Source organism: Anabrus simplex, chromosome 1, assembly GCF_040414725.1.
Source record: "Anabrus simplex isolate iqAnaSimp1 chromosome 1, ASM4041472v1, whole genome shotgun sequence".
Taxonomy (NCBI): Eukaryota; Metazoa; Arthropoda; class Insecta; order Orthoptera; family Tettigoniidae; genus Anabrus; species Anabrus simplex.
Window position 1 is genome coordinate 534,938,246 of NC_090265.1, and position 12,776 is coordinate 534,951,021.

Consider the following 12,776-nt stretch of genomic DNA (forward strand, 5'->3'; position numbering starts at 1 on the left):
GGGGACAAGAGAAAGCAGAACAAACACCAAAAAAAGAAGAGACACATAATAATAATAATAATAATAATAATAATAATAATAATAATAATAATAATAATAATAATTTAGAAAGGGAAGGTCATGTTCGGAACAAATTTTAAATCTGAAGAATATAACAGCTATGAGGAAGATCAGAAACTCCAAATTTGTAATCACTTTTGTAGACTTTAAAAGGCCTATGATTCTGATAGAAATAATTTATCTGATATTTTAAAGGAATATGGGCTAGATAATAAGAAAATTGAAATAATTAAAGCAACATTAACAAACACAACATCCAAAGTAAATTTTTTGGGTGAACTCTCAAAACCATTTGAAATAAGATCAGGTGTACAACAGGGAGATGGTTTGTCACCTCTACTTTTCAATTGGGCATTAGAGAAAGTAGTTTGAGAATGGAGGAAAGCCAACAATACTAAAGGTGTTCAACTAGGAAGAAATCCAAACAAAATCATTATAGCTTGTTTAGCTTTCGCAGATGACATGGCGTTAATTACAGACTCAATAGATAATACTCAAGAACAAATACGAGAATTACAGAAACAAGCGGTCAAAATAGGATTGCAAATATAATTTATAAAAACAAAGTTCATGACAAAAATCATTAGTGGTGGTGATTATTGTTTTAAGAAGAAGTACAACTAGGCAACCATCCTCTATATAACACTAATCAGAGAGAAAAGTGGAAGGGGTCCGACACTTCGCAAAATGAAGATATTGGCCAAAGGAAGACAAGGGCTGTGAAGGGCATGAAAATTTAAGACTCACTAGGCCACTCAAACCTAATACCGCCGGGGTTAGAAACGAACAAGCGTTGACCAAGGGAGGTCGGATAGGATAGATGAAAGTGAGGAGCCTGGCACAAGTAAATGGAAGCAATGCCAGGACTTAGGTAAGGGCCCCGTGACAAACACCATTAATGCCCCTCAAAATATCACAATTAACAATAACATAATATCTCAGACAGATTGCTTTAAATACCTGCGAGAATGGATAATAAACAACACAAAAGAAAAGGTAGTTATAGATATAAAAGTGAACAAAATGGAAAGGACGTTTCATATGACAAAAAATATATACAATAAGAAATCTCTATCCTGGAACTTGAAACTAAGATATTATCAATTTTATATGCAGCAGAAATTACAAGAATGGAGGATCTTGAAAAATGAGAAAAAGTCGAAAGAAGAATTTCGAGAAAAATACTGGGACCTATAAGAAATAACAATGCCGAATTTAGACTACGATCAAACAGAGAGCTATATTTAAAAGTTGAATACTGACAACTGTAATGAGGAAAAGAAGACTCCAGTGTTTTGGACACATTCATACAATGAATAACAATGGACTAACTAAACAAAACTTCAACTTATTGAACAGTTACAAATCCAAGCCAACATGGCTCATTGACATTGAAAAGGATATGAAAAATACTAGAATTAAAATAGATACGATAGAAAACAGGACATGTTTCAGAGAAGTAACATGAAAGACTCGATTTCAGGGGAGAAAGAAATTAACAAATGAAAGAAAATGGACTCAAGAGGAAAAGGAACAACATTCTCAGAAAATGAAGGAAGTCTGGAAACGAAGAAAGTTAAATGCCAAGAAAAGTAACCGAAGTTGATTTATCGTACCCTCAAAAGGGTTATTTGAATAACAACAACAACAATAATAATAATAATAATAATAATAATAATAATAATAATAATAATAACAACAACAACAACAACAACAACAACAACAACAACAACAACAACCACCTCAGCTGATGTGTGCAGGCATTTTGATTTTATGCAATTTATGAACCTGCAAGTGAATTTCAATGTTCTGTTTTGCTCTACTAGGTGGCCAAGAAACCAGAACTCTACTGATAATTTTTTACATGCCAACATCATACAACCTGAAGTGCCAAATGGATATATCTTTCTAGGGCCGAATATCTTGATATTCGTCCCTTTATAGCAACAATTATCATCATCATCATCAGACCTTTATCTGCCCTTAAAAGTTCTGACTACCTCTCCTAAATTTGAACCCATAATCTACCACTGATTCACACGGGAAATCAGGGGGAGGACAGGAAATCTGCGTTGTAGATGTCTGTCTGTCAAGTCTTCAATGCAGAGGCTGGTTGGGTCCTCAAGAGAACCACCAATGATTAGGTTATAAGGAAAGCACAAAAACTGATGGCAGCCCTATTATGAAGCGTATAAGGTGGAGTGAAGCAGTTTGCCAGTACTTTCCTCACTGGGCCAGAAAGTGGTGGTGTAGCATGAATAGCCTGAAGTGCTGCACCTTCCATAACATCCAAACAAGACAAGCTGTGCTCTGAATATCATTACTCAGCGTCACTCATACCTCTGCAGTTCCCATGTCACAGCCAAGAATAAAACGGAGACTTTTGTGGAAATTACATTTTGGTCTGGCCTGCGGCAAACGACAAATTCAAAAATACAGTCTTCATCAAGAAATAACAACAGGGTGAATTCTAGATATGTACGGAAAAAGAACACAAATGGGAACAAATGTACATCAGTACAACTTCCTCCTTATCACATCCTACTTCAAGATATAAAATTCCTCCTAGGAAATTGTTCTCCTTCCCTTTTTTAATTCAGTCTGCTCCCCTGATAAACCAGGAAGCAGGAATAAGTAGAATTTTTTTTTAGTTATTAGTAAAATAAACGTGTTTCATGAACAGACTGTTAGTATGTAAGTTAATGCAGATGGATGATATAAAATCATTTATATATTTTCAAAGTTGCCACCAAAGGTTCTCTCTCAAATGCAGAAATGATTCTGTTTGCTGTTAGAAGAGATGGAATGAGAAGGAGTATAACTAATGAGAAAAGAATTCATTTATGAATTAAGATGTAGATATTGCATTGTATCATTTTTTTAAAATGTTTATGATGGTGTTTGTTTGAGCAGAAGAAAGTGACAGGATTACCAGTCTGGGCATATTCTTTACATAATTTTCACTTCAATGGAAAATATAATACATATCATTCTTTTGTACCCTGTAGCACGAGTACTTCGTATTGGAGGCAGTTCATCAAACAACAACAACAACAATAACAACAACGCAGCCAATGGAAACAACTACTCTGTATCATTTGTGCCTCTCTTCAGCCTCATAGCCAACTTCCTACCCAAATTGCTTGCTAGATTTACAATGCCACCAGGAAGCAGGAGTGAGTAGACTTTCTTATTACTAATTAGTAAAATAAATATGTGTTTCTTAAGCACTCTGTTAGTATGTGAATTAATGCAGATGGAAGATACAAAATCATTTATATATTTTCAAACTTACCACCAAATGTTATTCTCATCTGAACAGGTAAAATTATAGGATGATATGATTCTAAGACTTAAGGCCAGGAAAGTTTCTCTAAGCTGTCCCTGAAAACTTACTTCCTTCAGACTGGTGCTTGAAATGTAATCTGGGCCATGTCAGATTTACTTTAAATGAGGTTGTTAGACTGCAAAATTAAGTTGACCACAGAAATTCTTAACCACATTTAGTGTATTTAGTTCCAATAGTGAGACGTGTATAGAGATATGAGCATAGTCTTCATCTGTACCAATGTGAAATATCAGGTTAATTGGGAGCTCAGGAAGCAAAAGTGTCAATCTCCACTTGAACCTCTTTACAGCGGAGATGAATTACTTATTACTTCTTAACTAAATAACACTTTTTATGATTTTTGATCTTTAATAAACAGTTCAATTTCTATATCAAATCGGTTAATCTTTGTTGCAAACAAACGCCACACCTAAACACCAGCTGCCCATATTTTTTTATTTATTTTTTTTTATTTGAGAAACGAAAACAGTGAGGCGTCGAATTACAGAGTTACACAATGAAAAATATACAGTATTTACAATGGAGCAGCATAATGCAAACTTAAAAAAATAAGCAATCAAGAAAAATCATCCAATGATAAAAGTAGTAGAAGAAAATTAAAAACAAACAAAATTATTGTAGGGACACAACAATTAACAGTAAAACATAAAGGCAAATGAAAAGAATGAGCAAAATTAAAGATTGAAAGGAAAACAAAAAGAGCAACTTATAGTTAGGCACAGTAAGATAAATACAGGTAAGACACATAAGTAACGGTATAGTATACTAAAAAATAAATAAATATTACATGACTAGCTGATGTACCCGTGCTTCGCTATGGAATTCTACATAGTTTACAGAATAAATTGTAGGTTAGAGAGAGTACACGTTGTGAGCAAGACTGTATTAAATTGTATAGCTCTTAACGTTACCTTGGAAACGCGACGGAGAAATCACCAAATGTCTTCTCATATGAAGACTTCATTAGGGAATTTTCATTGTAATGGTAGGCCCACTCGCCTACCATCAGTCACAATAAGGTTAGGGAGAACTGCATTATAATGGCAGACACTCACTCTCCACCTGCCTTTTTAAATCATCAGAAAGACTGTCTTAGTGGTTTTCCCAACTGAAATGAACATAAGTCATTACAATGACATTAGTAGGAATGCGCGAATAAAAGCAATGATTTCACATGAAATACCCGACTAAATGAAAAACCACACATTTTCTCACTTTTAACGAAGAGTACTACGCTGCCGATATAAGAGTCCAAAGTTCCAGAGCTGGAATGACCAGGCCGTAGACAGCCGTGATCTGTGAACACTCTTAGTCTTCTTTCGGAGGGGAGAGTCGAATAGTGAAGAGTCCCAGGGCAAAAACTATGCCCTTTTACTAATCTGTTTCCTAGGAGTACCCGATTAGTCGGAAAATGGAAATTCTAAGTTCCCAAGGAGGAAATTAGATATTTTTCCACCAATAGAGCATGCTCTATCATCATTCGGAATTGCTAGGCTGGCAATAATTCCATTGTGGTTTTATCTCCCGTATGCAGTTATCAGGCTGTGCCTCTTATATAGGGCTTCTGGTAAGTTCACCTGCATACACCCCAGCGTCAGTGGGTAGGGTCTGACACATCCCACTCTGATGAGTCTAGTGTCAGACCTAAGATGAAACACTGGTTAATAGAGCGAACGCCTGAAAAGCCTTACATCTGTTCTAGTCGGAAAATCTCAATTCACTACACTGGTAGCGGAAAAATCTGACTTGGACGCAATTTTTTCCTCCAAGCCAGAGGAGAACCCCCCCCCCCTTTTTTTCACTGCTAATTTTGAATAAAATGAATGTAGAATTTAATAAAAGTGAAGAGGAAGAAGCTCTTTTTAAGAAATGGCTCTTTTCAGGGTTGAATTTTGAATTATTTAGCAAATTGTGGAATTTGGAATGTGCCTAAATTGTAATTCTAGACCAGGTCATACTACTACTACTACTACTACTACTACTACTGAGCCCTCTGCCTTAAGAGTGCACATTGCTCATTCAAAACAGCACGTCAGAGTAAGGATCGAATAGCTGGAATACTATGATGAAAGTGAGTTACGTACCAGCAGTATGGTATCAGAAAATGTATGAACCAGAGGAATGCCAGTCTAAAGAAGAAAGTTTTCTAACTCCCCAGCTATTTCTCGCCAATATTCAGTCAGGCTGTTATACTCGGTACGCAGAAGTAATCTCATCTATCGGAGTTGAGCGGCAGCATAAGAAACAAAGAACATCACCACAAACAATGGTCAATGTAATGTTATTGTTGATCAATGTTATGCGCTTTCAATATTGTAGGCCTTCACATTCAGTTTTCTTCCGACTCTGAAATACCACTCTTATCATAGTTGGTAAGCTAAAATTGAATAAAACATACATGGTCTGAAATTGTATTCTCCATAACTTTAGTTATGGAGTAAAAGTTATGGAGTACTTTTCGATAGGACCAATATCATAGATATTTAAAAATTAAATTTTAGGCACCTTCCCCTTAACTACACTTTTATACAGGGCGAATACAATTGTTTATAATTTAGAATGTAGTTTCTTGTTCTCCGATTCTATATACCGACTTATCATTAAATCCTGTTAACCGACTTTCTCGTGGCTCGGCGTTGATATGGACTTGGCAACAAAAACACAAATTCATGAATATCTGTGTTATTAAAGCCGGTACAGTAACAATGTATGACATAAATGATCGGAAATTTAATTCTATATAATTTTAGTTATGTAGTATTTTATCAATACGACCACTAATAATATAAATATTTGGGAATTAAATTTTAGGCCTTCCCATAAACTACCATTTCACTCAGTGTGAGTAAAATGATTTACAGCCTAGATTGTAGTGGCTCATCCCCCGACTTCATATACCGATTTTTCATTACATTCTCTTCAGCCGTTTTCTCATGATGCGTGTACAGACAGACAGACAGACAGACAGACAGATAGACAGACAGACAGACAGACAGACAGACAGACAGACAGACAGACAGAAATTACGGAAAAGTAAAAAGTGCATTTCCTTGTTACTGTGGACATGACCGATACATAAATACCATTATTTTCTAATTCTGAACAATGTACAGACATAACTCTTATTATATATATAGATGTACAATAGAGGAGAGAGCAATGAGAAGAGAAAAGAAGAATATGAAGGAAATGAGCTAGGTTAAGTTAAGGAAGAATCGATTACTTAAAGGAGGCATATGAAGAAAAGAGGTCCAAGTTCCTGCCAAAAGATAAAGAGTTCAGGAGGGTTGGAATGCAGATAAATAAAGTTCTTTGAACAAGAGAGAAGTGGGAATACGGAATATGAAGGGGTGGATTTATCCTGGTTTTGTGAGTTGGAATATGTAGGGAAAAGAAGGATGCAGGTTCAGGAGAATGAAATAAACAGTTAATAGCGTTATATAGGAATCCAAGGTTGGCTACTTTCCTGCAAATAGATAACGGGCAAAGGTTTAAGTTATCTAGTATCTGGTTGCTGCTCAAGTTTTGACAATCAGATACTCTGGCTCTAACAATACTATAGAAGAATGACTGCACAAGGTCAATGTGACTGAGATTATTGGGTGAAGAGGTAGACCAAACGGGAGATGCGAATTTAATTATTGGTAGGATGCTAGATACACAGTAAGCTCTGAGGGTATGGATATCGGTGATGTCAGAAAATCTATACAACAAATCGATAAGTGACATTGTCATGAGGTTATCTTTTGTATATAAACTTAACAACCCTGACGATGAGAGTATACAGATAACACAGGTTGACAAAAAATTCTCATTTTAATAAAATACTTTTCTAGACCAATTTTTCATGTAGATTACAGATATACCTTCTGTTTCTTCATATCACATACCACTTAAGGTAGTATCTAAATTACCTTTTTCCCCACCAGCTTTCTTAAAAAATTGTAATTGAGACAATTTTCAAAGCTTCATAGTTACATTAACAGTGATAGAGCTACTGTAACATTAGGATACCTATATAAAGTGCAGTTAAATTATTAACATAAGAGACTGCCTTAATGAGTTCAGGGAGGAATGCTTCTCTGCTGAAGGGAAAATTCTCTTCTACAAAGTTTGCTAAGTTAAAGTACTGTTAATGCTATAAAACGTTGTAATGTCTAGTAGCACAGCAACACCGCTATACACAAAAATGCTGAGATGAATGGACAATAAAAGAGGTATGTACATTTTTCTTCCTGTATTTTACTTCAATTTAAATATTCTGTGCTCATGGTGACTGTCATCACATTCTTAGTTCTGATAACTAATGTAATTTTCATTGGGAAAAACTAGTGGTAAAAATCATTAATTGGAAATACATATACAGTATATGGTCATATTTAAGAGTATATATTGGCTATTTTTATCATATCCAAACCTTAGTATTGATGACTGAAAACAGGAAAATAGATTAGTACACAGAACTGTAGGCTAGAAATGCTAGTCTTTTACGCTCTTTATCCGAGTCATTGCAAAATAGCAGGAAATGTATGAAATGAAGTGTAAGTGGCATATAGCAACCTATTTCCTCATATATACCCAGAATTCCTGAACTCTTCCTCTGTAGCTTCCACTTTAGTCTCATTAAAAAGTGTCAAAAATTTTCTATCCCTCTATAGCTCCTTGATCTACGGGCCCATTAAGACACGTCTTGTATTTCAGCAGATATATGGCAAAATGTTTTCACTCAGATACCATAAACTTTTCTCAGATACCGGAATCTTTTTTTGAATTGTTTCTTCTAAATGTCTTCACACAGGTTTTTGCCAAGCCAGACTTTATATGGAGAGGTGGAAGCAGCACATTTTTTGGATCAACTAATGGGATGTGCTGGATATTTTCTTCTCTTGGGTTGTAATACCTAGATTTCCACTCTCGCTTGATGTAATGTTCACATTAACTTTAACTTTCCCATAGGCAAAGGAAGCAGCAGAATTTTGTAAATCCTCCCTGCATACCCATCAATATGACAATGACTTCCAGATCTCCACAGATATACCACTGGTGGAGATTGTATAGAATTGATTTCAATACTATGTTCGTATTTTCATAGTTTTCTTTTCAATGAACAAAGTGAGCAGTGGGTACAGAAGGTTTAAAACTGCCATTATGCAGATGAATGGCCTTCAAATTTTGCTTGAAAGATTCAATAAACAGCCTCCAGTCTGATGAAATAGACTGTTGTCTTAGTTCCTCAAACACCGGGCGAGTTGGCCGTGCGCGTAGAGGCGCGCGGCTGTGAGCTTGCATCCGGGAGATAGTAGGTTCGAATCCCACTATCGGCAGCCCTGAAGATGGTTTTCCGTGGTTTCCCATTTTCACACCAGGCAAATGCTGGGGCTGTACCTTAATTAAGGCCACGGCCGCTTCCTTCCAACTCCTAGGCCTTTCCTATCCCATCGTCGCCATAAGACCTATCTGTGTCGGTGCGACGTAAAGCCCCTAGCAAAAAAAAAAAAAAAAAGTTCCTCAAACAGACCAGGCACATTGATTCAGAAGACCACTGGGTCATCTTTTACATAATAAATTTTCTGAAGGCTTTGTTTGTTTTCTGTAACGGAAGATTCTGACATCATCTTCAACAAAATATTTCCCCGAAGCCTAGAAGCTCGAAGTTCCACTTTATCTTCACGGAGTGAAAGATCTCTAATGAGATCAATTCATGTTGGATTCAGAATTAGTCACCTCAGGAATGAAATCAGGATCAGGCACATATTCTAATTTTTTAATATCAAGAGAGATAATCCACCTGGTAACTGCCCCTATTAAGAAATTGAAATATCAGCCTCCTAATCAGTTCACATGAACAATATTTCTTTAAATTTCTTCTCTACCGCACGCCACAGCACACGTCATCAGAGGTCCTGTATTGAACTATGAATTCCTCATAGGACCCTGGCACATAATATGGCATCCACCTTACATACATAACAATAACAAACTAACAAAATTACAAGTTACAGCACAACTCCCAAGTTCGGAAAAGAACACCTCATCTTACTTTAATACTGAATTTTCAGCCAAAAGGAGTCAACTGATCCTTAATTTAAAGACGACACATGCCATACTCCTAAAAGAGTGATATAAGCCTCCTTCTTATATTAAATAATTGGTAATGCAAAGTCGAACCTGGAACCTCAAGTTCCTATTAGACTTGCAGAAAACAGGTTTTAAAGTGTTTTGTCATAAGAATGAATGTCATACTTTTAACTCAAGATTGACGAATCTCATACTCATAAGTGAAAAAACATCTATCGAACATTTTGTGATGGAAATTCGAACTCTCAAGTTCTTAATGATTTCAATAAGCAAACTAACTTATTTTAAAATGTTACATGTTGTTAGAGAATGAATGTTAGCATTTTAACTTAGTGTTATAAAATTTCTCCTAGTTCATGTTCACTCATTTTATCTCTTAGCCCATTTCAATAAACATGATAGTTACATTGATCTAGTGCATTACCTTGTATGGTTATTTATATATGTGTGTTTGTTCTCAATTTTTGGCTGAAGATGACGCAGAAATTGGTGTTGAAACTAGTCCTAATATCTAATTAAAATGTTGTAATTCAATCATTATAACATTGTTTTTTATTGAAAAGGTGGACCCATAAGTTGCTCCCATATTAAAATTTATCTGTAACAGAAAGTGTATGTCAACAGGAGATACGATTAGGAAAAGAAAAAATGACGTGTGCTGCATAGGGAAGTCTCATACTCAGTTGCATGAAAATAAACAAAGCAAAAATTACAAATAAATGCAGGGAATACAATATAAGATTTTGAACCAGACTACTAAGGGGTTTTAGTGCAGGGAAGCAGAGACAGTGAGTGCAGTACTTGCAATGGCAAGCGGACGTAATAGTCTCCAAGAAGCGTCATGATTACACCTATGGTCAGTGCTTCACACCACATTAAGTCTCTCACTCCCCAAGAGCGGACACGCCTACCAAGCTCTTCGTGTGTGTGAAGTCAATGTGCGGTAACTGTACACACTGTGAACTGTGCAGTGTTTGGCCACCGCTGATCTACCTCAAAGAACATTGACTTCTTTCGGCAAAAATTCATCGTCGACCAGTGTAATCAGTGACCCACTCACCCCAGGCTCATGTCTACCAGTTAAAATAAACAACAAACTTGGCACAAGCAGTAGAGCAATCACCTCAAGCCCAAGCCAATAAGAAAGAAGCCAAACCTGGACATTCCGATTCTGGGGGACCAGGACATCATGCAGGGAAGAGAAGAAGCTTTTCAAAGCTTCTCAAACCCAATAGAACTCATTTCAGGAAACTGTACAGGAAACATGATTTTGTGTTTCTGATCACTTCGACTCCAGTGGATACAAGGGGAAGCCTGTAATCAAACCATCAAACAGTAATTTACATGGGTTAGGAACCGCATTTCTAGTACATAGCAGTATCCTGAACTCGATGCTAGACTTCACCTTCAGAACTCCTGTCCCTACTCACAGTTCAATGCCCCAACTAGGCCTGCACACTGGTGAATGCACACACTCCAATCAGCAATGACAAAAACAAAGTCTAGAAGTTCTAGTCACAAGTCGAACAAGCATTCACCAAGATCCGTCAGTAACATTTGATCCTCCTCGGAGATTTTAATGCGCAAATCGGCAGAGAATGAGAACACCAACACATTATCGGGAATTTCTTGGCACACAGAAAGACAAACGCCAACAGACATCTCTTAAGTAAAATGGCCAATCTCCAACTAATGTACACACACTTTATGAAACCTCCATGAAAAACTTACTACCTGGAAATCACCAATCGACCAATTAGGTGAATCCAGATTGACCATGCGATGATCACTAGAAAGTCCTTTCCAGAAATCATGAATGTGAGAATAAACAAGGATTATGCAGAGTCCGACCACTATCTCTCTGAAATCAAAATTCAGTTCACACCCAATTGAAAAAACCATCAAAAACCTAAAATCCTATGTACTGATCTGGAATACTTAAAAGATCACGTTTACTGAGCTCGATAGCTGCAGTCGCTTAAGTGCGGCCAGTATCCAGTATAGTGAGATAGTGGGTTCGAACCCCACTGTCGGCAACTCTGAAGATAGTTTTCTGTGGTTTCCCATTTTCACACCAGGCAAAGGCTTAAGGCTGTATCTTTATTAAGGCCACGGCCGCTTCCTTCCCACTCCTAGCCCTTTCGTGTCCCATTGTCACCACAAGACCTATTTATATCGGTGAGGTAAATCAACTTGTAAAAAAAATCATGCACAGGAATTTGCACAATAGTTTATGGACATGGGATAAAAGACCATCCAGGAATCTTAAGGAAACTTGGCCAATCACTACAGAAATATAAGCACAGATGGTAGAGACTGTGACAGTGTCCTGGAATCCCACATTCGAGCCTGGAAGAAATGGCACAGCCACCTAACACTAGATAATTGGAAGAATATTTTAGAAAAGCAGAAGCACACATACAAAACAATCAGATGAATCAAATGCACATACCACCTTAAAAGATTGGAGGAAATTAATAATGACTTCGAAAGGAACAATAAATAAAATTTCTACCGACATTTTGGGAAGAAATAACTAATTACAAGCCACCCAGCCTTTATTTCTAATACCCCAACAGAACACATCTTGAAACTAACACAAAGGCCAACTGTGACATTCTGAAGCAGTTCTTCGAGAAGCTACACTACTATGAACCACCTATGGCGAAACTCCAATTCAGTATACCCCCACCCCCAAACCAGGACTCAGTTCCACCGGCACATAATGTGATACGAAACACCATACCGCACCTCAAAAACAATAAAGCGTCAGGGGAATATGGCAAAATCACCGAGATGCTCAAGATGGGAGGTGAAATTCTGGTTGACCGTCTACAATCCATCATTGCAAATACATGGAAGAGCAGAATAATTACTGCAGCTTGGAAAACCATTTCGATTGACCCACTATATATTAAAGGGCAACAAGACGGATCCAAACAATTACCAACACATTTCACTCCTGCCAAATGCCAATGAAGTGCTCTCACGTGTTCTCTTTACCACATTGGGGCAACAGATATAAGGTAGATGAATACCAGGCAGGCTTACGACTACGCTGATCATGCACGGAACAGATCTGAAACCTAAAGATGATACTCCAGCACTGCCACTTGAATCGCACACTAATTACTTTTGTAGACTTCAAAATGGCATATGACTCGACTGACTGCAGCAATCTGTTTAATGCACTACGAGAATATGGTGTAGACCAGCAGTCATCACGTAGTTGCTCTAGGGAGCCGTTGTTACTTGCTCAGCTCGGGACGGCTGTTTATCACGTGACAAG

The 12,776-nt window shown here is 37.0% G+C and overlaps 2 protein-coding genes across 3 annotated transcripts in view; one reads left to right on the forward strand and one right to left on the reverse strand.

Moving 5' to 3' along the window:
• The window catches only part of LOC136857089 (phosphatidylserine lipase ABHD16A), a 238,201-nt gene that overhangs the window by 53,109 nt on the left and 172,316 nt on the right, over positions 1-12,776 (reverse strand). The window lies entirely within an intron of this gene.
• LOC136857090 (uncharacterized) overlaps positions 1-12,776 on the forward strand; it is a 53,556-nt gene that overhangs the window by 18,681 nt on the left and 22,099 nt on the right. For both annotated transcript variants that reach the window (XM_067135478.2, XM_067135479.2), the window contains one exon: positions 3,069-3,236. In XM_067135478.2, the coding sequence (XP_066991579.2) occupies positions 3,069-3,236 (168 nt within the window). The remainder of the gene's footprint in view (positions 1-3,068; positions 3,237-12,776) is intronic.